General features: G+C 40.3%; 1 protein-coding gene across 2 annotated transcripts in view; it reads left to right on the forward strand.

The window, feature by feature from the left end:
• The window catches only part of LOC117365012 (acyl-CoA dehydrogenase family member 11-like), a 194,914-nt gene extending 168,678 nt beyond the window's left edge, over nucleotides 1-26,236 (forward strand). For both annotated transcript variants that reach the window (XM_033954838.1, XM_033954837.1), the window contains exons 14-15: nucleotides 20,266-20,332; nucleotides 25,826-26,236. In XM_033954838.1, coding sequence (XP_033810729.1) covers nucleotides 20,266-20,332; nucleotides 25,826-25,970 — 212 coding nt within the window. In that variant the 3' untranslated portion in view covers nucleotides 25,971-26,236. The remainder of the gene's footprint in view (nucleotides 1-20,265; nucleotides 20,333-25,825) is intronic.
• Nucleotides 26,237-27,711: the final 1,475 nt, after the last annotated feature.

A 27,711-nucleotide genomic window follows, 5' to 3' on the forward strand; every position in this document is an offset into this window, starting at 1 on the left:
CCTAATCCCATTGATTACGGAGAGGGTGGTGGATGCCTGGAATGCGCTCCCGAGAGAGGTGGTGGAGAGTAAAACTGTGACTGAGTTCAAAGAAGCGTGGGATGAACACAGAAGATTTAGAATCAGAAAATAATATTAAAGATTGAACTAGGCCAGTTACTGGGCAGACTTGTACGGTCTGTGTCTGTGTATGGCCGTTTGGAGGAGGATGGGCAGGGGAGGGCTTCAATGGCTGGGAGGGTGTAGATGGGCTGGAGTAAGTCTTAACAGAGATTTCGGCAGTTGGAACCCAAGCACAGTACCGGGTAAAGCTTTGGATTCTCGCCCAGAAATAGCTAAGAAGAAAAAAAAAAAAAAAAATTTTTAAATTGAATCAGGTTGGGCAGACTGGATGGACCATTCGGGTCTTTATCTGCCGTCATCTACTATGTTACTATGATTTCATCTTGCCCAGTAGCCTGCGGTGGGGGACGCTATCGAAAGCTTTGCTGAAGTCCAAGTACACGACGTCCAGGGATTCTCCCATATCTAGTTTCCTTGTTACCCAGTCAAAGAAACTGATGAGATTGGATTGACAGGAACTACCCTTGGTGAATCCATGTTGGTGGGGATCGCGTAGTTCCTCCTCGTCTAGTATCATGTCTAATTTGCGTTTCATGAGTGTTTCCATGAGTTTACTCACTACCGATGTGAGACTCACCGGTCTGTAATTCGTAGCCTCTGTCCTACAACCCTTTTTGTGCAGAGGAACAATGTTAGCTGTTTTCCAGTCCAAGGGCACTATTCCCGTGCTCAGGGACAGATTGAAGAGTATTGATAACGGCTCCGCTAGGACGTCCCTGAGCTCACTGAGCACCCTGGGATGTAGATTGTCCGGCCCCATTGCTTTGTTCACCTTGAGTCTTGATAATTCGTCGTAGACGTCTCCAGAAGTAAACTCAAAATCCCGAAACGGGTCTTCTGAACTTTGCTTTGCCTGCAACTGTGGACCTGACCCCGGTGCCTCGCATGTGAAAACAGAGCAAAAATATTCATTTAGTAGTTCGGCTTTGTCTGAATCTGATTCTACATATTTCCCATCTGATTTCCTAAGGCGCACTATCCCATCAGTGTTTCTTTTTCTGTCACTAATATACCTGAAAAAGGATTTGTCGCCCTTCTTAATGTTCCTTGCTAGGTTTACCTCAGCTTGATGCTTGGCCTCTCTGACTGCCGCTTTCACCGCTGCAGATTTGGCCATGTATTCCAATTTAGCCTCCCTTGTCTCTGAATGTTTGTAAGAAATGAATGCTGATTTCTTTTCTTTACAGAGATCTGAAATCTCTGCGGTGAACCATTGGGGTCTATTGTTTCTTCGCCGTTTGCTTGCTGATTTGATGTATCGGTTTGTTGCTACATGTAGGGTAGATTTCAAGGTTGACCACATATCCTCCACATTATTGGCCATAGCTTGGATTTGTAGTGTGTGATGGACGAAATCTCCCATGCGTTTGAAGTCAGCGCCTCGAAAGTTGAGTACTCTGGTTGCCGTGCTTGATCTAGTGAAATCTTTCTTGAGGTTGAACCATATCATGTTGTGGTCACTGGAGGCTAACTTATCGCCTACCGAGACCTCCATGGACATCTGAAGAGGAGTCTCCAGGCGCCTCGAGGCTCCAGAAGCGCCTTTCCCTCTCCTTTTCGGCATCGAAACGGCTCTAGGTAAATGTTGTTCGTTAGAATCTCTGGCGGCGTCTCACTCACTCTCATCAGCACGCGGCCATCTTGGATCGACCTCCCGTCCAAGATTGGCCTTTTCTACCAACCGCTGGGACAGAGAGATGAGACAAACTCAGAAATGATAGAGGAAATTAAACAAGAATGTAAGACCGGTAATGTCATAATCTTGGGGGATTTCAATTTCCCGGGGATAGACTGGGACCTGGGAACCTCCAACTGTGGCAAGGAGGCAAAGTTCCTGGAAGTGCTAGGGGACTGCTTCCTGGAACACATGGCAGTAGAGCTGACGAGAGAAAACGTCACCTTTTGACTTGGTCCTAAATGGCATTACGGGTCCGGCAAAGGAAGTAGAAGTCACGGTCCCCTTGGGGACGAGCAATCACAACATGTTCAACTTCAAACTTGATGTCGGGAAAGGGAAAGGTACCAAAATCTCAACCACGACTTTAAACTTTAAAAAGGGAAGATACGACAGCCATGAGAGCCATGGTGAAAAAACGGATCAAGAAAAAGATGGGCAAAGTCATAACGGTGGAACAGGCATGGTCCTTACTGAAAAATACTATCACAGAAGCACAAAGCCTCTGTATTCCGTGGATGTCCAAAGTAAAGAAAACAAAGGCAAAAGAGAGCCGGCGTGGCTTACCAAAGAGGTGAAGGAAGCCATAAATGAAAAGGTCTCCTTTAAGACGTGGAATGCACAAAAACATCCGAAGCTTGGAACAAACATAGAGATGATCAGAAAAAATGTTACAAGGCAGTGAGGGTTGTCAAAAAGGTCTACGAGGAGAAAATAGCGCAAGAGGCCAAAAATTTCAAGCCCTTTTTTAGATACGTAAAAGGAAAAAAACCCGCATGGGAGGCGGTGGGACCACTGGACGACCTAGGCGGAAAAGGGTGCGTTAAGGATGACAAACAAATTGCAGACAGACTGAATTTCTTCTTTGCGTCTGTCTTTACAAAGGAAGAATACCTGACACAGTGAAAGTGTTCAAGGGAGTCGTACAGGACAACCTCACCACAGTAGAAGTGGGCTTGCACCAGATTTAATACCAGATCGACAAACTTAAAAGTGATAAATCTCCTGGACCAGACGGAATTCATCCGAAAGTCCTAAAAGAACTGAAATTTGAAATCGGAGAACTATTGCAAAAACTTGCCAACCTGTCAATCAAAACAGGACAGATACTGGACGACTGGAAGATAGCGAACGTCACGCCGATATTTTAAAAAAGATCGAGAGGAGTGCCAGGCAACTACAGACCTGTGAGTCTCACGTCTGATCCCTGGAAAGATGGATGAGGCGCTGATCAAAGATAGCATAGTCCGGCACCTAGACACACACGACCTGATGAGAGCCAGTCAATGTGGGTTCAGGAAAGGGAAATCATGTTTGACGAACCTACTTCAATTTTTTGAGACAATGAACAGACAAATTGATAGTGGAGAACCGATGGATATTGTATACTTGGACTTTCAGAAAGCGTTCGACAAGGTTCCACATGTAAGACTTCTCAGGAAATTACAAGGCCATGGAATAGAGGGAGATATACTAAGATGGATAGGCAAATGGCTAAAGAACAGAAAACAGAGAGTGGGCATAAATGGGAAGTTCTCAGAATGGGAAAAAGTGACTAGCGGTGTACCCCAGGGCTCGGTACTTGGACCCATCTTATTTAATATTTTCATAAATGACCTGGAAGAAGGAACATCCAGTGAAATCATCAAGTTTGCAGACGACAGAAAGCTATGCCGGGCAATAAGATCGCAGGACAGTGAGGAACTCCAGAGTGACTTGAACCAATTGGGTTTTTTTTAAATATAATTTCTTTATTCAGTTTTGCATATTACAAGTGTATCAGAAAAATTCATATGATCTTATAAATACACACTTGATTTTCCTTCATGTAACACTTTAAAAACAACATATCATTCTTATATTCATATTTTATAATAATTTAAATATTATGTAATACATTTAATATGTATGACAATTGTAATTAAAATAGAAAACCCCCCCAATCCCTCCCTACCTGTTTCAGAAAATCTAACCTAATACATCAAAAATATTAATTAATTCATACATATTATAAGATAAATAAAATAATACTCACCCACATCCCCACTTAACAAATATCTTATTATGGGAAAATGTTATCAATCATTACAAAAATCTGCTAATCAATTGAATCAATTGGAGAAGTGGGCAGATGAATGGCAGATGAATTTTAATGTGGAAAAATGCAAAGTGATGCATTTAGGCAGAAAAAATAAAGATCACAAGTATAGTATGTCAGGTGTAACTCTGGGAAAGACCGAACAGGAAAAGGACCTGGGTGTACTGATAGATAAGACCCTGAAACCGTTGGCGCAATGTGCGGTGGCGGTGAAGAAAGCAAATAGAATGCTAGGCATGATAAAGAAGGGAATTACGAGTAGATCAGAGAAAGTTATAATACCGCTCAACAGAGCCATGGTCAGACCGCACCTGGAATACTGCGTCCAGCATTGGTCTCCATACCTAAAGAAGGATATAAAACTGCTAGAGAGGGTGCAGAGACGAGCAATGAAGCTAGTGAAAGGTATGGAGAACCTGGACTACGAGGAACGACTTAGGAGACTGGGGTTGTTCTCCCTTGAGAAGAGGACACTGCGAGGGGATCTGATCGAGACTTTCAAAATACTGAAAGGATTCGACAAAATGGAGCAGGGAAAGCAGTTATTTACAATGTCCAATGTGACACGGACAAGAGGACATAGACTGAAGCTGAGGGGGGACAGGTCCAGGATGGATATCAGGAAGTTCTGTTTCACGCAGCGAGTGGTGGACACCTGGAATGCTCTCCCAGAGGAAGTAATTGTAGAATCCACCGTTCTAGGATTTAAGGGTAAATTAGATGCACATTAGAGAATGACACGGTGACAAAATTCATCACCGTCCCCGTGGATAACCACGGGAAACCATCTTCATGTCATTCTTTAAGGAGAGAGGGAAGAATCAGAGTATGAATGGCCACAACCACTGACCCGCAAGCTTTGCTTTGAAGAATGCTGGTGTAGAAGGACTGAGGTTGAAACAGACACTAGAAAATGACATGGGATTATTTCCCGCGGGTATCCGCGGGGATGGAAACGGTGATGAATTTTGTCACCGTGTCATTCTCTAATGCACATCTCCCTTGAGAAGCATACAGTGATATGGGGACTAAAACTATGCCAGGGTACACCAGGCAGAGCCTCCGCATGTGTGGATCACCGGACTTGATGGACCCAGGGTCTGATCCGGAGATGGCAATTCTTATGTTCTTATGTGCTCTAAAATTGGCCCTGAAGCAGTGGACAAACCAGCAGTCCGCGAAACGCCGGCCGCGTCAGCTCTGGCTCTAGTCACGAGAGGGTTGAAAGCTCCAGTTCTGGTCCCGAGTACAAAATAGCACAGAATTGAAGAAGCTCAGAAATGGAAACAGAATAATGAAAACACTAAAGATAAGTAATTTTCTGTGAGGTTTTTCAAATTCTGAAGCGGTCTGCACTCAATCAGTTAGTGTGTAAAATAAGAGATATAAGTTATAACGAAAAAGTTTTTAAAAAAGAGTTTTAAAAAGAGTTTAACTTAGTAGAAACATAATATGGATAATGAAATAAAAGAATAGGTTTTTGGCCAGTGATTGCAGTACGGAGTACGTGTTTGGAATACACCTACGCTGGTAATGATTACCACTGAAATTATAAGCATAGTACTCCTTATTTCTGAGGCTTTTTCCTGAACGAACATCAAGCTCCAAATATAAATAAACTATATAAGTAGAGTGCGAGTGTTTGAGTATAGACTTCTTCATAGGAGTGTAGATTTGGCTTTTGTGATACATGTCTACATGTAGCCATCTTTCTAAGGGATCTGCAGCAATCAATTTAAATATAGCTGTACATTTCCTATTCACTAAAATAGCTACTCCAGCCTTCTTTCCTACAGCAGGGGCAAGAAAACAATGCTTTATCTAATCTCCCTCTAATTTTTTAGATTCTATAGCAGACAAATGTGTCTCTTGGATAAAGCAAACATCCGCATTCTTTGTTTTAAAAATAATAGCGTTTTTTTCCTTCTAATCGGATGGTTAAGGCCATTAACATGTAATGAAAATATTTTAAAATCCATTATACAATTTATATATAAAGCATAAAAACATCATCCAGTAATTCAAATTATGAGTATTCACTAAATATTAATTTTCCCCAAATTGGGGGGGCGCTAGAGAGCCCAAACAAGATGGAGGCTTAGGGCTAGAGCTCTCGTCCACGGCTCCGCTATTTCTTACTCCCCACGTGTACCACGATACTTATTTGCGCTAATTCGATCGGGAACCATGCCTGCACCGAAGCAAGGAAAAATTGAGGCTGCCTTTGCAGGCACATCCGTCGCTAAAAGACAGAAACAAGACCCGCCATCCCCTATCAAGGGCGATGCGCCTCGGCCACGTGTCGACCCGGAGCTCACGGTGTCGGACCAACTCCAATTTATCTCTAACTTGCTGTCTGAAAGCAAAGACGACATCAAAGATATCAAACACGAAATAATATCTTTAACTGAAAAAATGTCTGCGATGGACTCCAAGTTAGAAGCCTTGGAACGAAAATGCCAGACTATCGATGAGCTTGCCACGAATCAATCGATGGACAGGAAGGCCCTGCGCGCTCTAGAAGATCAACTGAATGATCTTGGTAACCACAGCCGACGGAACAACTTGCGTATTACAGGCTTACGTGAAGGGATCGAAAGTCTTAATGCCTGTCAATTTTTTGAAGATTTGTTCCCCAAAGTGCTCTCCCTGCAATTTGACAGACCGCTTGAAGTAGAACGAGCCCACCGGGTTCCAGCAAAATCTCCTTCGGGATCCCAACGCGCACGTCCGGTTGTGATGAAGCTGCTGCGCTTCCCGCACGTTGCCCAAATCCTGGAAAAAATGCGATCACTTCGGAAGATAGAATGGCAGGGGCAAACTGTGTATATATCTGCTGACTACACCAAAGCTACTGCGGAGAAGCGACGTCAATTTTTGGCCATGCGCCCTCGCTTGCGTGCACTCGAGGCGCGCTTTTGCCTACTTTCACCAGCACGCTTTAAAATTACCTTTAACAACCGCACCAAAACCTACAATGACCCTGTGGACGTGGATCGGTTCCTGAAGGAGCAGGAAGACCTGCAGCGTATGGACACCTGAGCGCGAATCAGGCTTTCTATTTAGATTTTCTCACTTATGGTTCCTGTTATACTGTTATTATGCATTATTACAAGTGATTACTAGTTGGGTTCTTTTTACAGATATGGGTGGAGTAATTGCCCATCATAATACTGATTCCTACCATCATACTTGAAGCGGGGCTGAGGGGGGAGGGGCCTGGCCTTGAGCCTCCATATTGTGCTGCCTCTTACCCTCCATAGGCCTTCGGGGCGCCTTTTTGGCGGGATAATTACAAGGCTTCTGTCTTGTGGGTGGGAGGGGGTTGTTGGATTACATGTGGGGAGGGTGGCGGGGTGTATGCAAGGGAGTATGTATGGGGTTTCTATTTGTTTTTTTTTTGGTCAGAGCAGAGCAGATACTGTCTGGTTGAGTATTATCAGGTTAACGTGTGACATAGACGAGCGACACTCGGTTTTTCAATATGCCGCTATATATGGCTCTGTGTAATGTGTTATATTTGAATATCAGAGGTTTAAACCACCCCATCAAAAGAAAACGGACACTTCTGTATTGTAAACATCATTCTGCACATATAGTCTTTCTGCAAGAAACCAAGCTTAATTCGATTGAATCTGCTAAATTGAAGCGGGACTGGGTCTCTCATTGTTTTTTCTCCCCTGCAGTGTCATCTAAGGGAGGGGTGGCCATCTTACTATCTAAACAACTTAATTACACTGTAATACATACTTCTCATGATTCTCAGGGAAGATGGGTCACGGTCACACTAGATATTAACTCTCGTAGATATACTTTCTTTTCGCTTTATGGCCCAAACACACCTAATACGGACTTTTTCAGAGACTTAGCTAAAGAACTAACCTCTACATCCACTGATTATTTTGTATTGGGTGGAGACTGGAATTTGGTTCTGGATGCCCATATAGACCGGAGATCCAACTCTTCTTACCGTTCCCCCTCCACTCTTCCGGTACTGCAGCATATGATCCAGTCTTATGGACTGGCTGATGTCTGGCGTCTCTTTCATCCTAAGGATCTTGAATACACCTTCTGGTCTGCGCCGCACGCCTCTGCCATGAGACTGGATTACTTTCTCCTGTCTCATTCCCTGCTACACGCTGTGCGTTCACCCTCTATTCTATCCTGCCCTCAATCTGACCATTCTGCTATATCAGTATCCTTCACCCTATCTGCACCATCTTCTCCTACGCCTACATGGCACCTGAATACAGCCCTCCTGGAAAACAAAGAATTTCTCACACAGTTTGCGAACTGGACTACAGAATTTTTTGAACATAATGATACCCCGGAAATAGCCTTTCAGACCATTTGGGATGCATATAAAGCATACCTGCGGGGTAGAATCATAGCATTTTCAGCCCACCTGAATAAGGAACGGAAACGGGCACTCACTACTCTGGAGAATCAAATTAAATCCTTGGAGGTGGTATATCATTTCTCCCACTTTGCCGGGCTTAGCGCAAATTCGTAAGCTCAAGTTCCAATATAATTCTATATTATCAGAAAGAGCTGGAGTTCTATTATTACAAGAAGGGGCAATGTACTATGAACAACGTAATAAAGCAGGTAAGCTATTGGCCAATTATCTCAAACATAAGAAAAGAGCTGGCCACATAAAAGCCCTTAAACCTGCAGGATCCCTCATTACTGATCCTAATGCCATAGCTGATCAATTCAAATCCTTCTATAAACAATTATATACATCTGGAATAGACCCCTCCAAAGCAGATTTAGATGATTTTTTCCAAGGTATGACCCCCCCTACACTTCCGCCTCAAATACTAGATAATCTAAATAAACCTCTCACTATTGCAGAAATCGAAATCGCTATAGCTGGGCTGAAGTCTGGTAAAGCACCAGGAGGAGATGGCCTTCCCCTAGGCTTCTATAAAACCTTCCAATCGTCTCTTCTCCCCCATCTGCTTCGACTGTACACTGATTTTCTGGGGAGGGATACTAGTGCTGGCACCTTTGTTGAAGCGGATATAGTTGTGTTTCCCAAACCTGGCCGTGATCCCTTACTTCCGAAAAACTACAGACCTATCTCCCTACTCAATTATGATTGTAAAATTTATGCGAAACTTCTTGCAGAACGACTAGCTAAGGCTCTCCCTTTGCTCATTCATCCTACTCAATGTGGTTTTGTAAAGGGTCGCCTGACGGCGGACAACTCGAGAGTATTTTGTCATGTGTTGCAGGCTGCCCGTAATATTTCCACTTCAGCTTGTGTGATGTCATTAGATGCTGAGAAGGCCTTCGACTATGTGGAGTGGAAATATTTATTTTACACACTAAGATGGTATCAATTGGGAGATGCGTTCATTGATATGGTACATCTTTTATATGCCAGTCCCAGGGCCAGATTGAATGTGGAGGGATATCTTTCCCCATATTTTTCTCTGTCAAGGGGCACAAGGCAGGGTTGCCCCCTATCGCCGCTCCTGTTCAATCTGGCCCTGGAACCTTTGCTCCGCAAACTTGATACTGATCCAGCGATTGCAGGTATACAGGTGGGCTTGACCGAGGTGCGTCTTTCTGCATTTGCAGATGACGTACTTCTTTACGTTTCTAATCCTAAAGATACCCTACCAATAATTCTCAATCTTCTCTCTAGTTTTGGTCGGTTGTCCGGCTATACCATCAATTGGGATAAAACCGAGGTACTACCCTTAAATGTACACTGCACTCAAGCTATGGTTGCTCCCTACGGTCTTACCTGGTGCTCTACCTCCATTAAATATTTGGGAATCCACTTTTGTAATACATGGCAAGACACAGTAGACATTAATGTCAAGATATTACTTACCAAATTACAAACATTATGTAACCAGTGGTCCCCACTTTATTTAACCTGGTGGGGTAGGTTAGAAACCATTCGCATGATGATGACCCCACAAATCCTATATGTTTTACAGATGTTACCCCTATCTCTTCCTCCTTTATTGTTTAAACGAATAGACCAGACTTTGACCACCTTTTTATGGAAGGGGAAGCCCCCTCGTATAGCTTTATCTACTCTTAAGAAACCGTGGTCCCAAGGTGGGGTCAACTTTCCTCACTATGTACGATATGCCACTGCGGCTTTGTTGAGAGGGGCCAGTAAATGGTTTCTACCCCAAACGAATATTACTATGCCTTACTGGGGTGTACTGGAACGTAATTTAGCATTACCATTTACTTTATCGGCTGCTTGCTATTCCATAACAGTTCCCTGCTTTAAGATCTGGGAGGTGATACGCGCCACTCAGCGGGTGATAATTAGTTTGGGTTATACTTTACAATATCCCCTCTTTACGACCATTCACTCTCCCATTTGGGGTAATCCAAACATTACCATAGGTTCACGTATGGTGCATTGGTCTTCATGGATAGACAGTGGAATATGGTTTGTCCAAGATCTATTGACAGGTCATGATCTTTTGTCCTTTACTCAGATACAATTGAAGTATAAGATACCCTCTTATCAGGCATATAAATATCTTCAACTATGTCATAGTCTTCATGCTGCCTACGGGCCTTCACTAGAAAAATTGCAGAAGAATTCATCCTCTCCATCTGTCCTGTTGACTTCTTGGAGCAATAAACCTCATGTAATGTCTAAAATATATACTATTATACAAAATTCGGGAAATTATAGAAAATTATACTTTTCTTCCTATCCAACGAATGTGGGCTCATGATTTTCAATGTGAACTCTCTGAACGACAGTGGACTCAAGTGTGGTGTTACTGCAACCGACCCCTGCACTCAGCCTCTCTGAGACAATCTCTATTCTTCGTTCTTCATAAATCCCTCTGGACTCCTATTAAACAACAACATGTGTCTCCATCCTCCTCCAACAGATGCTGGCGATGTGCAACTCATCTTGGTACTTTTCAGCACATGTTGTTTGACTGCTCTCTCGTCTCTACCTTTTGGTCAGAAGTTGGAGACATAGTGAGTCAGATTCTTCCCACTCCAGTCTCCTTGTCTTATTGGCATATCATTCTGCGTTCAGCCGTGTTGGAACCCCCACTTTCTCGGCAGCACTCTACACTCTTTGACTTTCTTTTGGGTCTGGCAATCAAAACTGTGCTACTTCACTGGAAACAGAACAAACCAGTATCCACATCACAATGGTGGAACATGATTCTCATGTGCTACAAATATGAGCTGGCTGAATGCAGGGGGTCGCAAAAGTCCTTTCGACTTATTTGGTCTCCTATGCAGCAATATTGTGATTGTTAACCCTGATTACATATATCCATATTTCCAACTTATTATATTTACTTCTACCCTTGTCCATTTGCTTACTTTTCTATTATTTTTATTGCGACTCTATACGACACGAATTAACCTGTGACTGTATCTGCAACAAAATGCTTTGCTCTGCTGTTTCTGTATGTGTTTATGTTACCTACCTTATGTATATTTCAGTTTTTGATGTTCTGTTCTTTTATCAATAAAACATTTGACTTGAAAAAAAATTTTCCCCAAATTTAAAACCTGAAATAAAATCCCTCATCCCTCTTAATTCCATCTTCCCATATCCCCAACCTACCCTTTCCCATCCCTCCCAAATTAATAGTGAAAACTTGGAAACACATATGTGAGACCAGGTGATGAGAAACTCCTTACAGGCAAAATTAATAAATCTCATTATTTAATTACAATAAGCTATCCAATTCTATAATCTATAATATAATAAAATGGTAAGCCGCGCATGCGCACTTCCTATGCGTGCGCCGGTTTTCTGTGAGCTGTAGTGACCCATAGCGAGTGCGCATGTGCGGCTTACGGTTCTGTTTTTCGGTCTGGCCTGCTCCCTGCCATATTGCATTTTTCAGTTGAAAGACGCAGCGGTGGCTCCTCTCACAATCCCCGCCTGCGTCGGACTTCCGACGCAGGTGGGGATCATGAGAGGAGCCACTGCCGCGTCTTTCAACTAAAAAAAAAAAATACGGCAAGGCGAGCAGGCCAGACCAGACCGAAGCTCAAGACCGCGGGAAGGGAAGGGGGGGCCGACAAAGAAGAGGACTCCAGCCGCGAGGAGCCAAACGGAGCAGCCAGATCACAGCAGGCCAGAACGCGGAGGAGGGAACGAATGGAGCAGGCAAGATCGCGGTAAGAGAAGGGAAGGGGTGGGGGAAATTCTGCAACTGCTGCACAGGGACCTGGAGGGGAAGACAAATACCGCTGCTGCTGCACAGGGAAGTCGGGGGGGGGGAGGGAAATGCTGTTGCAGGGAAGTGGGGTGGAAATACTACTGCACAGGGAAATGGAGGGAAAGAATGACAGACAGACAGCAGGAGGGAGGGAGACAGACAAAAAGGAAGAAAGACACAGGGGCAGAGAGAGGGACAGAAAGACAGACAGAAAAAGGGAGCCAAGGAGAGAGAGAGAGAGAGAGAGACAGCAGGAGAGAGAGAGAGACAAAGAAAGAAAGACAGACATATATTCTAGCACCTGTTAATGTAATGGGCTTAAAGACTAGTATTAATCATAAAATATATCTATTTCTTTCAAGTTAATTTATGCATCCTCATAGAACACTACATCATTTTAAAACTTTATGGGCTCCTTTTATCAAGGCTACGGGGGTTAGTGCATCGGACATTTCATCATGCGCTAACCGCCACAGCAGCCTAAAATCCTAAAGCCTCGTCAATGGAGGTGTTAGGTAGTAGCGCGGCAGGTGGTTTAATGCACAGTATTTTGCATGTTAAACCGCTACCGTGCCTTTGTAAAAGGACCCCTATATTTCAAAAGCACTAAAGATGATATAATAGTATAATTCTGAGTATAATATAATTCTAAATACAAATTTAAAAAAAAATTTGCAAATTTTTAAATAAAATATTGAATATATAAATTTTCATATGGATTTAGATTCCTTGTGTTATTAAACATATTTATATTTCCCATACCCCTTAAACTATGTAATTTAAAATACCTAAATTATATAAATTGTCAACCTTATATCTCTTAACATATTTCTATTTAATATTTTATTTTCCATTTCAGAATACCCTTATATCACTTAACCTCTTTAAATTATCAACACAAATCTAACTTTTAATCCCATCCTTTAGAATAAAACTGGGGAGCTGTTCTTGCCTGCTGGGACGTCTGAGGAGGATCATTTTGGGGGGAGCTGTTCTTGCCTGCTGGGACGTCCGAGGAGGATCATTTTGGTGCCCTGGTCTCCTGCAGTAGCAGCTTAGTGCTCGGTGGTGGAATCGGGCAGGACCTACAAGAGACGGACCCCTGACGTCATCGAGTCCGTCTCTTCTGAATTCGCTTTGATTAGCGTCTCCTTAAAACCAAGACCACTGCTGTGGTTGAAATGAGAGCTGTTCTTGCCTGCTGGGACGTCTGAGGAGGATCATTTTGGTGCCCTGGTCTCCTGCAGTAGCGGTTTAGTGCTCGGTGGTAGAATCGGGCAGGCACTACAAGAGACGGACCCTTGACGTCATCGGGACCGTCTCTTCTAAATTAGCTTTGATTAGCTTCTCCTTAAAACCAAGACCGCTGCTGCGGTTGCGGCCGCCCCTTGGAGCTGGGGAGCGTAAACTCAGGTTGTATAACTTTAAATTATTTATATTATGGGGAAAAGGAAAATCAAACCCAAGAGTTCTACACCTGCTGTTTCTTGTCCAATGGACAGGCATTTGACTTTTTCCACAGACAATCCACCACAACCTTTACTTGACATGAACTCTCCCGTGTCGGGTGCATCGATGAGTCCCCTCGAAAGGACTCACCCCCTTCACCCGGTGATAGCGGGAAGATTACCCCCGCTATTTCTACTGAATATGTGGTTTCCTCTACACATACAAGTAAATTAGTTTTTACGGATATACCTAAACCACCTGAATTTTCAGGTGTTGTAGAGGATCAACCACTAGTAGTGGAAAAACAAGATATTACCCTTAAAGATTTGTTGTTGGGTATTTCTAGAGTTGAAGGGTTTCTCTGAGAATCTATGAAACAAATATTGGACTATTCTCAGTCTGGTTCTCAAAAATTTGTGAATGTGGATTCCAATTTAAGTTGTTTGGATAAAAGATTAAGTGTGGTAGAAATTCAAAGTAATACATTGCAATCTGTCTCAGTATCTGCTGTTAAGGATTCTACGGTGCTACATTCTAAAATGGAAATGTTAGAGAATATGAATAGAGTGAGGAATCTCCATTTGGTTAATTTCCCAGTGACTCATTTATTATCCCCTGAAATTTTGTTAAGGAAATATTTCAAAGAAATACTGGGATTAACCAATGCGGAAACCTTTCTAATTAACAATTATTACTATATTCCACAAAAGAAAATACAATCCGACCAGGAGGTGGACCATCTGGTCACAAATGAAATAAATTTGATAGAATTTTTTGAAGATAGTCAAGATGTGATTCAGAGTAGGTCCACTATGGTAATAACATGCATGAGTGAGATAGATAAAATGTTAATAATGAAACTTTACTTTAAAAATAGATTGACAAAATTTTGTGGAGATTTGGTTAGGATTTTCCTGATGTTTCAAGAGCTACGCAATTAAGAAGGAAATAATTTTTGAAATTAAGAACTAGAGTTTTAGCTCTTGAGGCATCTAATGTCTTGTCAAATTACAAGAAATTGAATATGTTTTTTGGGACCCCATTGAACTACAACAATTTTTAATGGCTAGAGAACAGAAATGAAGTTTGTTGGTTTACTGTTTCACTACTGAGAAGTTGGAGGATGTTAAAGTCCCATAAATAGTGAATGGTTAAGATTCGTATGAATCCGAACCGATTCTTAGTTTTCTTTGTATTTCAGTTAGGTAATATAGTCATATTGCTCCCCAGTTTAGTGGGTTTGAAAAGTAATTTTGTGTTATATGTATAATGTAGGTTAAACTTTGTGTAATATTTATTTTTCTTTGATATCAATTGATATTAAAATTGTTAAAATTTGCATTAAAAAAAAAGAATAAAACTATTGATAGTTGTAAACACATAATTAGTACGCGATAGTTAAAAACCTATATTGGCTTAAACAAAAATATCTTTGCGTATTTTTAATAAATTATCCTATTCCTATAATAAATATTATTAGATTATGTCAATTTCCTGCAAATATATAGATTTAAGATTCATCACAAATTAATATAATTCTTACAGTAATAAATCTAGAAGAATTATAAAATTATTTTCTAAATTGTGAATTCCCCACAGAATTAATAATTTACCTATTAAATCATCTATTTCATAAGGACTACATAACCATCCTACTCATCCTAAGATTTAATAATGCCCAATTAAATCCTTCCTTACTCTTCTATATATAATTAACCATTAATAATAAATTAATTCATTAAGATGTCATGCATTCTTTTACCTCTACCAATTTAGTCATTACTTATGCTTAGTATCTTAAGAAAATCATGTTTCATAAATTTGATATCCCTATAATGAATTATTCATTCTTTTAAGCTATCTCATTTAAATTGATTTTGACATATAATAAATAAAGATATAATTTTCAAAAATAGATCTCTTTAACGCATAGATGAAATTTCCTCCATTCCATTCCATAGAACTTAACGGTATTGCGGTATATAAACTGTTATTATTATTATTAATGTCTAGGCTGGATAAAGATCTAAACAGGAACCTTTCCAATGATATACATTCCTGTGTCAAGTTGCCTTTTAAACTTATAGTAAGAGAGTGTGAAAAAAGAAGAATTTGAGATCTGGATCCAATTACAATCAATTTTGTCCATATACATTCTATCCTTGCTAAACCTCTTTTCCACGATCAAAAAAATAAAATCCTTCCAAGAAAGCATTCAGTTGTTCACTGTTGTAAGTCTTCTGTGTCTTGTGCTGCATCCAAAAGATCATCTGGCAGAGTTTCTTGTTCTTTTAAGAATTAATTTTGCGTTCCAAGTCCATTTCATGCAATTAAAGTCTTCTTAGTCTGTATGATGTGAATTTATAAGAACTTAATATACTTTCGCCCATGTTCTAATAAGCTGATGTAAATTTTAGAGTGAAGTGATTCAAAACATAGGTTCTTCCAGACTTTTTTTTTTTTTAATGACAACTTGTTATATAGTATACAGCTTTGTAGGGAACACCTTGAAGATCTCCTGCAGTTTTAAAATGACTATCTTATCATACTTCCTGTATTTCATCTGTCTGAGAAGAGTCTTTAGTACAGGAAGTATATGGGAGGGCAGATCTTTCATCCATTTCAGATTCGATATCACATACTCAACCTTGTGTATAAGCTTATGGAATAGCCCATAACCCATTGGTAAATTCTCTTATTCATCCAAGATTTCGTGTATGAGTAATGGTATTTCTTTAACAATCTATCACAGAGGTCCTGGGCATTCAGGAAGGCATGATGAGACAAGGCAATAGATTTAGTTATCTGCTCCATAGCACCTTCTGCGCAGACTTCTTTTAATGTTTTCATAGTATACAGCTTGTAGGAAATGACTATATTGCCAGACTTCCTATGTTTAATCATTGGTATGAAATAGTTCTTGGGAAGGAGTTCTAATGAGAAACACTGCTCAAAAGATCAGCATCATCCATTTCCATTCCATTTATTTAATGTTGTAATCGAATGGAGAAATTGTAGCAGAGAACACCTTATTAAATTATTTTTGATAAAATATATTAGGTGTTACATTAATTTGACTCTTTAAGATATTTTCCTGAGTTTATATGGAGCAGTTTGAATATCCAATTTTTAGTTACTTATATCACATGCCAAGTCAGTTAATTCAAGAGTTCCAAACATTCTAAATTACACCTCCAAATGTCACTTTTACATGGAAAATTTTTAAAATTTGTAAAAGATATTATTTTCAATAGATTCATATCACTCTTCAAATCACTCTTCATTCACAGCTGCTTTCTAAAAATTCCAGCAACTTGGTAGGATCATCAAAATGTAAAGTTTTGTTCGTGTATGTAACCCGCATTATTGCGGGATATATTAAGCCATATTTAGCCCCCAGATTTCTAAGTTGTGGATGCAATTCTAGTAGTTTTTTTTCTTTTGAACACTGTAGCCCTTGCAAAATCGGGCACGATATGAATCCTAGCATCCTAACTTCTTAAGTTTTTGTTTTCTTTTGCTAAACTGAAGATCTCCATAACTTGATGGTGCCTTAGTAATTTAAAGATTAACGGCCGTGGTCCTGTTTGTTTGCTGGTTCTTCTCATAGGGATCCTGTGTTCCCTCTCAAATTCCAATGGATATTTTATTTTAAGAGGTAAAATTTTCTAAAAAGGAGATTGGATCATTTGTTTCAACTCCTTCAGGTAGCCCAATTATTCAATGGTTACTCCTCCTTTCACAAATCATACAATCTTCAAGGTCTCTTGATAATATTTCAATTTCTTACGATCCTGTTTGTAATGAGACACTTCAGTTTCATTTAATTCTGACCATTTTTCTAACTGTTCTATTTTAATATCTATTAGCTGCATTCATTGTGTAAGATTTGCAACTTCATCTTTAACCTCCTGCAGTTTTTTTTGCGTTGTCAGAAACTATTTGTTTTATCTGCCGAAGTTCTGTTAAAATATCAATATTATTCTCAATCGGCAGCAACACCTTTGATGGAGTTGCCGGTTCAGGCTTAGACCGTTTTGCAATTCCAGTCTCAGCCACTTCCACATTCTTTTGCTTTTCCGAAGCCATAGTACAATCAGTATCCCGCTTTTAAGCCAAAAAATAAAAAATAAAAAAATTTTTATTTATAGCTTATTTTCACTTTAATAAGCCTGTCAGCATAGAGCTCGTCTTTCACCCGACCGTTTGCATGAGCTTCCAAGCCACGCCCCCCCAAACAAGAATGTTAATTTTTACTAAGTTTTTGGTTTCAATAGTGTTTTTTTGTTTTTTTTTTACCAGGTTAGTGTTTTAACTTCCTTTTTTAATCATTGTTGTATTTAACTAAGGTATTAATAGTTGTGTGTTTGAAACTGTACTTTAACTATGATGTATTAATTGTTGTATTAGACGCAGCGTGCATATGATTGTATTTTTTAATTGAAATGTTTCAATTTTTTACTGTTGGGAACCGCCTAGAACTACTGGTAGGGCGGTATACAAGAAAATAATGATTATTATTATGCTTGACTGATGATCTTTAAACTTTACACCTGAGGGTTTGGGCTCACTTAAATAGATTTTCATTGATGCATCAATTATAGAGATGGACTGATCTTGACTATCTCTACCTTCTACTACTACTATTTATTATTTCTATAGCGCTGAAAGGTGTACGCAGCGTTGTACATTTTAACATGCAATAGACAGTCCCTGTTCAGAAGAGCTTACAATCTAATTTAGGCAGGACATTTCAGAGTTGGGGAGATAATAATAATAATAACAGTTTATATACCGCAGTACTGTGAAGTTCTATGCGGTTTACAAAAGATTAAAAGACGTTACAAATTGAATGAATTTAAAAGAGGTGACGGAAATTGGTTAATAGGTCAAGAGAACCGTATTGAGGAGAAAGATGTATGGGTCAGCTGTCTAGATATTTTAGGCGTTTCCTGAATTCCTCATAAGTAGTAGAATTGTTCTAGATCTTTACCCTATAATGCTGCCTGATGTGAGAGAAGGTGTTCATTGTGGGGGAAACGAAGTTCGAGTGTGAGCTTCTCTTATGTCTGTTGGCTGAAAGGAGAAAAGGTCAGTTATGTATTTAGGGGCTAGTCCGTATAGTACTTTAAAGCAGAGGCAAGCAAACTTAAACTTTACACATGCCTCCATCAGCAGCCAGTGCAACTGCCGGTAGTAAGGTGTCAAGTGATCAAATTTCTTTAGTCCGAAGATTAGTCTGACCGCTGCGTTTTGCATTAATTGTAAACGTCGCATATTCTTTTGAGAAATTGCTAAATAGGCGATGTTACAGTAATCAAGTTGACTTAGTACGAGGGATTGTACCAGGATTCTGAATACAGGCATATCAAAATATGATTTGATGGATCTAAGTTTTCAGAGAGTGAAAAAAACCCTTTCTGATTAAGGTTTTTCATGGTCTTTCATGGTTAGGCATTGATCCAGAGTTATACCAAGTATCTTCATGGTAGACTGAATAGGGTAACTAAGTTTATTGATGCATAGTGGTGTTTTGGTGTCAAGCGGGTGTGGTGAAGCAACAAAAAATTTCATTTTTTCTGAATTAAGTTTGAGCTTGAAGTCAGTCATCCATTGCTCCATCAAATTTATAGCTTCTGATGTTTTGGGAATAGTTTCCGAGATAAGTTAGCAAATGGGATGATAATCATAAAGTCGTCTGTGTAACTGAATAATTTTTATCCCCAGCTGGGTTAATTGCACACCCAATGAGGACATGTAGACATTGAAAAGCAATGGGGATAGCGGTGACCCTTGTGGCACACCGGATGGATTGCTCCAGGTATCAGAGAGATAATTGAAACGTACCTGATAAGTACGGGACATAAGGAAGCCACGATACCAGTTCAACACCTCATCCCTGATACCAATAGCGTCTAAGCATTGTAGCATTTTCCCATGGTCTACTAGATCAAATCAGAGCTCATATCAAATTGCATGATCAGGGCATTGAGGCCCTTGCTAAACAATAGACGCAGATTATCTAGGATAGCAGCAATTACTGTCTCCGTACTGAATAAAGGTCTGAACCAGGATTGAGTTTCAAGTAGGAGAGAGAACTGATTGAGATATTCCAATCCCTCCATGATTTTTACAAAAAATGTAATGGATGCTACTGGTCTGTAGTTGGTTACTAGAGCTGATGATTCTTTACTATTTTTTAGGATTGGGGTTGTTATTATGTGACCATTGTTAGTGAGGAACTTCCCGTTTTTTAGGTTATGGGCTAAGTAGTGTAGCAACGATAGTTTAAATTCTAATGGTGCCGCTTTCATAATTTCTGGGGCCATGAGTCCAGAACGCAATATGATTTAGAGTATTTATTGTATAGTTTGGTATAATCATTCCATTCCAAGTCTAGAAAAGAACTCCAGATCATATCTGCTGGTATTTCATTTCCTTGTATGTTAGCTATTTGATGATCACTGGGGTCATTTGTTGAACAGTTGTTTCTTAGGTTTTTAATTTTTGAATCGAAATGCAGTGCTAAATCATTCGCAGAGGGTGACTTAATGTTGTGTACGAGTAGAGTGTAGCGAGTGGTGTCAAATAAATTTGTGGTACGTATAACCCAATTTGAGGACTGATTATATGCTGCCAATCAGTGGGTAACTGAAATTAATATATAGGGGTGTTTTTATTTGCTGAAACAATTTCTTGCTGTATTTCATTTTCTTTTGCTGTCCAAATTATAGGTGGTCTTCTACTGAAACATGCAGCATGGACCAAGGCTTCACCAGCTGACATTTACAGTGCTCAGAGGTAAGAGAACCTCACTGTTGCAGATTTATGAAGTTAATGTGGCCTGTTCAAGACAGAGGGCAATACAGAGAGATAAAGGAACCATTGTTAGTAGATCTGACTGCACAGTGTGAAGCAGAAAGTCTACAAATGAAGATGTGCCTTCCAGATATTTATTTTAGATTTACTTTATTTAGGACAATTTAGAAAAAGCTGCTGCTATTGGACATAAAACACAACAGGTAAAAAAGAGGGACCTTTATTCCACAAGCAAACAGGTAAAACCAAAACAAAAAGAAGGGATGTAGCAGGAACAATTGGATTTAAAAGTTTATTAATAAAATATCCAAACATGAAATCATATAAAAGCATGAAGGTACATAATCCATGTTTTCATAAAACTGGACATATGCAGAAACAATATCACAACCCCACTGTTTCCTCACAAAGATGGTAACTTGTACTGGACCCTACACAAGCTATGTTTAGGCAGAGCTTGGCCTTCGTCAGAGGTCATGAAAGAAAAAAAAAAATTGAGTGAAGTGAGTAAAGCTACATTCGGAGAAGAATGTGAGAGTGGTAAGTGCAAAATAATAGATAAGTAGAAAAAACATCAATTTGCTAAATAACTACACCAAAAGGTGTATATGCAATATATTGAAGAGATGAATAAAATAGATGGTAAGCAAAAAAAAAAAGTGAAAATTATGTAAATGGAAGGAGGATGCATAGATATACAAAAATTAAGAAATGCAAGCATGGTGGATGATGAAATGTTGAGCGAGCAATTAGGCTGTTAAACATATATGCAGAAAAATTCACTGAAAAAATAAATGTCAAAGTTAAAAAAAGTTAAGTTAAAAGAACTGCATACTTCAAATTAAATAATATCAGTTAATAAAGCTACAGACTGGCTTGTGCATAAGGAGAAACTGGAGTGTGGGTACAAAAAACAATGCTGTTTAAAATAATGACATGCCTAAAATGTAAAAAGTACAGACACTATTGGATAAAAACCAAAAAAAAAAGCACGACCAAACAACATAAAATGCAAGAGATATGAAGTGGACTAAAGCACATCTATGACAAGAGTTCAAAATTGAATAACTATTAGGTAAAAGATCAGAAGATTAATGGCCATAATGAAAATAAAAAGATAGAGAATGAGTTTACACATATATAACAAAATTTAAAAATCAAATAACTTGACCAGTGCAATGTCCTGAACACTACAAAAATATGATGTGGGGCAAAAAAATATACTTGTAATACCACAAATTAAAAAGTATGCATGCTAAGTGCACAATTGAAAATGCACTGACCTAAAAATACTGTGACTATGATAAAAACACCACAACTAAAAATGCAGTGACCTAAAAATGCCACTGGAAAAACAAAACAAAAAAATCTGTGCAAAGGGAAAACCAACTGGAGGTGATAAGCAAGCTTATATATTTACTGTATATAAATATGTCATGGCGCCTGTGTAAAATATGCCAAAAATATTGTATATATTTTGTGAAACGGTGGCCTAGAGGCTGAACGTACATGATGTACACAACTGTACATGATCAAGTGAACAGAATAAAAGGAAATTATGTACTTACCCTGGTAAACTGTTTTCCAGTAGATAGGTGAGACATTCTAGACAACAGGGTTATTTCCCCATACTCGCATGGACTGCAGAAGGAATCCACTCCACAGATCAGCTTAGCTCCCTCTAGCAGGATTCTTAACGGGTGGCCAGACTCTAAGAGCCCCTTTCAAGAATCAAGCAACATCCGAATGCGACGCCAGAGAACAGACTGTCCTGGGATCTAAAACAGAACAGTCTGGCCACCTGAACCCACAGAGATGCCACAATGAGGCCTTTATCCAAACCAGCCTGAGAAAAGTGAGAATCCCTGCGACCAGAGCCAAATAAGGATCCACTTCGTCTTGGATACACCAATGCTTGGGTACATCATATTTTTGTAGTTTCCACACCTTAGCATAGGCCGACACTGTGGACGACTTCTTAGCTCTGAGAAGCGTATCAACCACCAGATCCGAATATCCTTTATGTTCTAGGGCAGTGTTTCTCAACCTTTTCAAGCCAAGTACCTCCTAAGCCTAACAAATGCCAACCGAGTACCCCCAGCCAAACTCCACCCCAGACCTGCCCAAACTCCATCCCTGACTCCACCTCCATAATAATAATACTAATTGTAATGCAATTTCTTCCATCCATTTTTCATATACATACAATATAATCTTATTAATACATAATGGTAACCACAAAATTAATAAAACACAAAGCATACTGTACCTAGAGAAAATGTTAATTATCATTTATGAGGTTTTTTTCAAAGATGTCAAGGCAGATAACTTTTTAAAATATGCAATATCACCTCAGTAACAACTATAGAAAAAGACAAATATAGTTCAAAATATAGACAGCAGATATAAATTTTCAAAACTGACACATTTTGATCACTAAATTGAAATTAAAATCATTTTTCCTACCTTTGTTGTCTGGTGATTTCTTTCTTTTCTTCCTCAGGCCTAACAATTTTCCCTTCCTCCCTCCCTCCTATGTTCCCTTCACTGCCTTACAGCCTTTGTCCTTTCCACCCCTCCACTTCCTCAGGTCCAACAATTGTCCCTCCCTCCTTCCTTCCTATGTCCCCCTCAATGCCTTCCAGCCTTTGTCCTCCTTCTTCCCCACCCCCCAAAAAAAAAGCCTGCCCGCCTGCTGGATTTAATTACCTCCCGCTGCTGCCGCTGTGAGGACACGTCACCGAAGGGCAAGGGCTCCAGGTAGGACTGGCTCAGCAGCGGATCGAAGTCCAGAGTCAGTGCGGCACCACAAGCCATGACTCTCGCTGCAGCCCGAGAGCAAGGGATGAGCGAGGAGACAGCAGCACTTCACTCCCTCTGAACGGACAAATTGCTGGGACATCGGAGAGAAGGTCCGGGCCAGCCCTTCTCTCCAATGTCAGCACTGATGTCAGGGGTATGGCCTTTGGTCTGGCGGCGTGCAATCGCTGCATCCACCTGGCCTTTCCCTTCCTCTATTTGCGGCAGTGAGCGAGTGACGAGTGGTGGCGGTGGTCAGCCCGCATACCCCCCAACAGGTGGTTCATGTACCCCCTGTTCTAGGGCAGCGCGCTCAAGAGCACAAAGCGACCCGGATCTTCCATGGCCATGGCCATGGACCCTGACAGAGAAGGTCCAGATAGATGCTCAGATGGAGACTACATTCCATGCTCAGTTGCAGCAGATCCATGTACCACGGTCTTCAAGACTAATTGGGTGCCATCAGAACGATGTGCCCAGGATGACCCACAATCCTCCGAAGGACTCGGCTGATCACTGGCCAAGGAGGAAATATAGAGAAGAACTCCTGGAGGCCACGTTTACACTAGAGCAGGGGTGTCAAAGTCCCTCCTCGAGGGCCGCAATCCAGTTGGTTTTTCAGGATTTCCTCAATGAATATGCATGAGATCTATTTGCATGCACTGCTTTCATTGTATGCTAATAGATCTCATGCATATTCATTGGGGAAAACCCGACTGGATTGTGGTCCTCGAGAAGGGACTTTGACACCCCTGCACTAGAGCATCGAGCCTCTTACTTCTGGGCTTGATTCTGTGACTGAAGAAACACTGTGCTTTCTTTTCCTTTCTGTGGCCAAGCGGTCGAAGCGGGGCTGCCCTCAGCGCCGCACAATTTCTCAGAACATCTCCAGTGAGAGGGCTCACTCGCCCGGATCCAGAGTCTGTCGGCTTAGAAAACCCGCTTGAATGTTGTCCACTCCAGCTACATGTGCTGCCGTCAGTGCCAGAAGATGATGATCTGTCCAAAGAAAAAGCAGGCGGGCTTCCTGAGCCAAGGAAGAGCTCTTGGACCCTCCATGGCAATTGACATAGGCCACCACTGTCGTATTGTCGGAGAAGACCCAGACTACCTGTCCCTCCAGGGTCACCTGCAATGCTCTCTGGGTGAGACGAATGGCCCTGAGCTCCAGATGGTTGATAGACCACCTTTTCTGAGACAGAGTCCAACAGCACTGAAGAGGATGACGATTGCAGTGCGTTCCCCAGCTCTGAAGGCTGGCATCTGTCGTCACCACAGTCCAGGAGGCAATGTGCAAAGGAACGCCTTTTGCAGAGCAATTGAGGACGAAGCCATCAGTTCATGCTCGCTTGGGTCTCCAAAGTCCACGGCAGACACATCTCCAAGGCATCCCAGTGGGGTGCCCAGCCCAGACATGTTGAAGAGGATGCATGTGCGCTCTCACCCAAGGGCGACATCCACCATGGGCTCCATAGATCCCAGAACCTGTAGGTAGTCCCACCCCACAGGAGCTGACTTCTTCAAAAGAGCTGTATTCTGAGCACACAGCTTCAGAATGTGAGCCTCAGGAAGGTAAACACTGCCTGCTGCCATATCAAAAAGAACTCCCAGGTATTCCAGCGACTGTGTGGGTGTTGGATGACTCTTCCTGTAGTTGACAATCCAGCCTAGGTCTTCCTGCACCTGGAGCACTGTCCCACCGTGTGTCCCCAGTCTGTCAAGGTGGGGGCTCTGATCAGCCATTAATCTAGATAAGGGTGAACTTGTAACTCTATCTTCCTCAGATAAGCCACTACTACTACCCTTACCATGGTGAAGGTCCAGGGCGCTGTTGCTAGCCCAAAGGACAAGGCCGAAAACTGGTAATGCTGACCCAAAACATGAAACAGAAACTTGTGTTGGGCTGGAAAATGGGAATGTGCAAGTATACCTCCGTCAGATCCAGGGAGGTCAGAAATTCCCCTGGAGCCACTGCTGCAATGACCAACCACACGGTCTGAATTCGGAATCGAGGAATCTTGAGTGCCGCATTCATATTCTGAAGATCCAGAATAGGTTTCCAATCTTCTGATCCTTTGGTACAATAAAGTATACAGAGTATCTGCCTGAGCCCGAGAGGTCATGTGGCACCGGCTCTATAGCTCAAATATCCAATAAGTGCTGAACAGTAGTCTGGAATTGTACACCTTGTCTGGGCGCCCGAACACAGAATCCACAAGGTTGGACAAATTCCAGCTTGTAGCCTGACCGAATAATTTCCAAGACCCACTGGTTTGCTGTAATGTGCATCCAGGCAGGCAGAAACTCTGAGAGCTGACCCCCCTATCTGCAGAGGGGCATGCGGCCACTATGGAGGGGGAGCCGATTTGTCTATTTTTGTATAGTTGTTACTGAGGTGACACTGCATATTTTAAAGACATTTGCCTTGACCTCTTTGGGAAAAAACCCGAATATAAATAATTAACATTTTCTCTGTGTACAGTGTGCTTTGTGTTTTTAAAAAAATTTTTGTTGGTAGATCATTTTGACTTGGTTATTTTAAAAGTAGCTCACAAGCCTAAAAAGTGTGTGTTCCCCTGCTTTAACATATATTTACAGAATTTATTTTTTTCAGTTGATCTGAAGTCTCCCGTTTCTGCTGTCAATTTGGTCAGCATAGCTGTCTTTTCTTTACAGATGGTGTGAACAGGACCTGTGCCCTGTGGACACAGTTGACAGAACTGGTTCCTATAAAGCGGAAACAGCCTTTATGAACACAACTCTGGTTTATGAGGGGAGCCCCCTCTTGAAAGGGAAGCTAAACATGAGTGATGTGTCATGAAGAACATTTCCAGCTTGCTTTTCTTTCAGCCTGTAACATTAATGATTAGAACAGAAATCTTCCTCTCAAAAGCGGAACCCATGTCCTTTTAGGAAATAATGGATGTATTAATACTAGATATGGTATGATTATTTACATGATCTTGGAATGAGATTTTAAATGAAATAAAATGATTTCTGTTTTAAAGAATTTTGAATATTGAAGAATAAAAGAATAATAAATGAAGCAGTTCATGGAAGATTAAATTGCATTTTTATTTAATATCAGATTGGATTCCTATTTGTTTTGACTTTAAATAAAAATTCTAAAAATGACTTCTATGATCTGAGAGATATGGATATAGACATGAGAAGATGGATATAGTACCAATGTGACTAATTATAAGTGCAGTTGTGGATTAGATGGAAATCTTAATGGGAAAAAAAAAAAAAAAAGAAGTATTCCAATTAATCTGTGGCAGAACAGTATTAAAGTCTGGCCAAAGAAAATGAGATAGAGATGACAGGATGAGAAGAGGAGCAAACTCAAAGAGACAAAAATAAATATCCTTTATTGGATGATACAGGGGAAGGAGTTTGCCTAATAAAGTGGAAATTGACAGTACTGGAATTGCAAGAAGAAGTCAACAGGATAGGACTGATTATAGTTCTGTATATGAGTAAGAACATATAAAGGCTGTAATGTACAGTGTAATATGGATACTTTGGCCTATATTCAGCTATAGAGAACTGAAAAAGAAATACAATTGGAAATATATTTTGGTGGGGTTATCTGATTAGCCTTTCTATGTAAGAAAGGATGGAAAATGTCTTTAAGGAATAGAAAAGGCTCCTGTTTTAAATTTGCATGACTTACAGATTCAGAAGAAAGTGCAAATAAAGATGGAAAACACACCAGAAGTTTATAGAAAATTATTAGAATCGTATGACAGTCTGGCAGACAACTTGTAGTTCAAATCATTGAAACTACACTGAAAAAAGAGGAATTATATTTTTTTGGATGCTTCAGGATCTAAAGAAACTTTCTAAAGGCAACATATGAATTATATTGTTGGGGAAATAGAGCAGGATTGTCTAGATTTCATATGACTGTGAAATGTATTGCATAAGATATTGTTTTAGTACCGGTACTGTGTCTGTGTTAAATATGAATGCATAGGGTATGATTAAGAGATTGGGATACTGTTAGACCTTTTTAGAAATGCGTTAGTTTCCACGGTGTGGCGACTGAATGAAATTGAATAAATATAATATAGAATTGAATTAATATACCTTATGGGAAGTATTGGGAAGAAATTTTATTGTGTGCATATGGATAAGAATGGTAATTTCTAGGAGTATAAAATATTATTTTAGAAATGGTAAAAGTATATATTGATATTAATGTTATTAACTAATATTTTATTTACAAACATATCAATTAATGAAGAATTTTAATAAGAAAGTAAAATTTAGTTCTATGAATATGATATCTACTATTATTTTGTCTACAGAGGTATCAATTAATTAAGAATTTTAATAGAAAGCAAAAATTAAGTTTTATGACTGAAATATTGATTTAGGTTAATATTTTAATCTAATGTTTTAGATGAGTAAAGTTTTATCTAATCTTTTAATGAAAAGATATATGTAAGTAAATGAAGGTTGCCCAGGGGAGGGGGGCTTTGGGGTTACTATTCCAATGTGTGTTCTTAGGTAGTCATTATATTGGGGGGTTTGGAAGGGAAAGGGTTGGATTTCTA

This window comes from Geotrypetes seraphini, chromosome 8 (genome assembly GCF_902459505.1).
Source record: "Geotrypetes seraphini chromosome 8, aGeoSer1.1, whole genome shotgun sequence".
In the NCBI taxonomy this organism is placed as follows: Eukaryota; Metazoa; Chordata; class Amphibia; order Gymnophiona; family Dermophiidae; genus Geotrypetes; species Geotrypetes seraphini.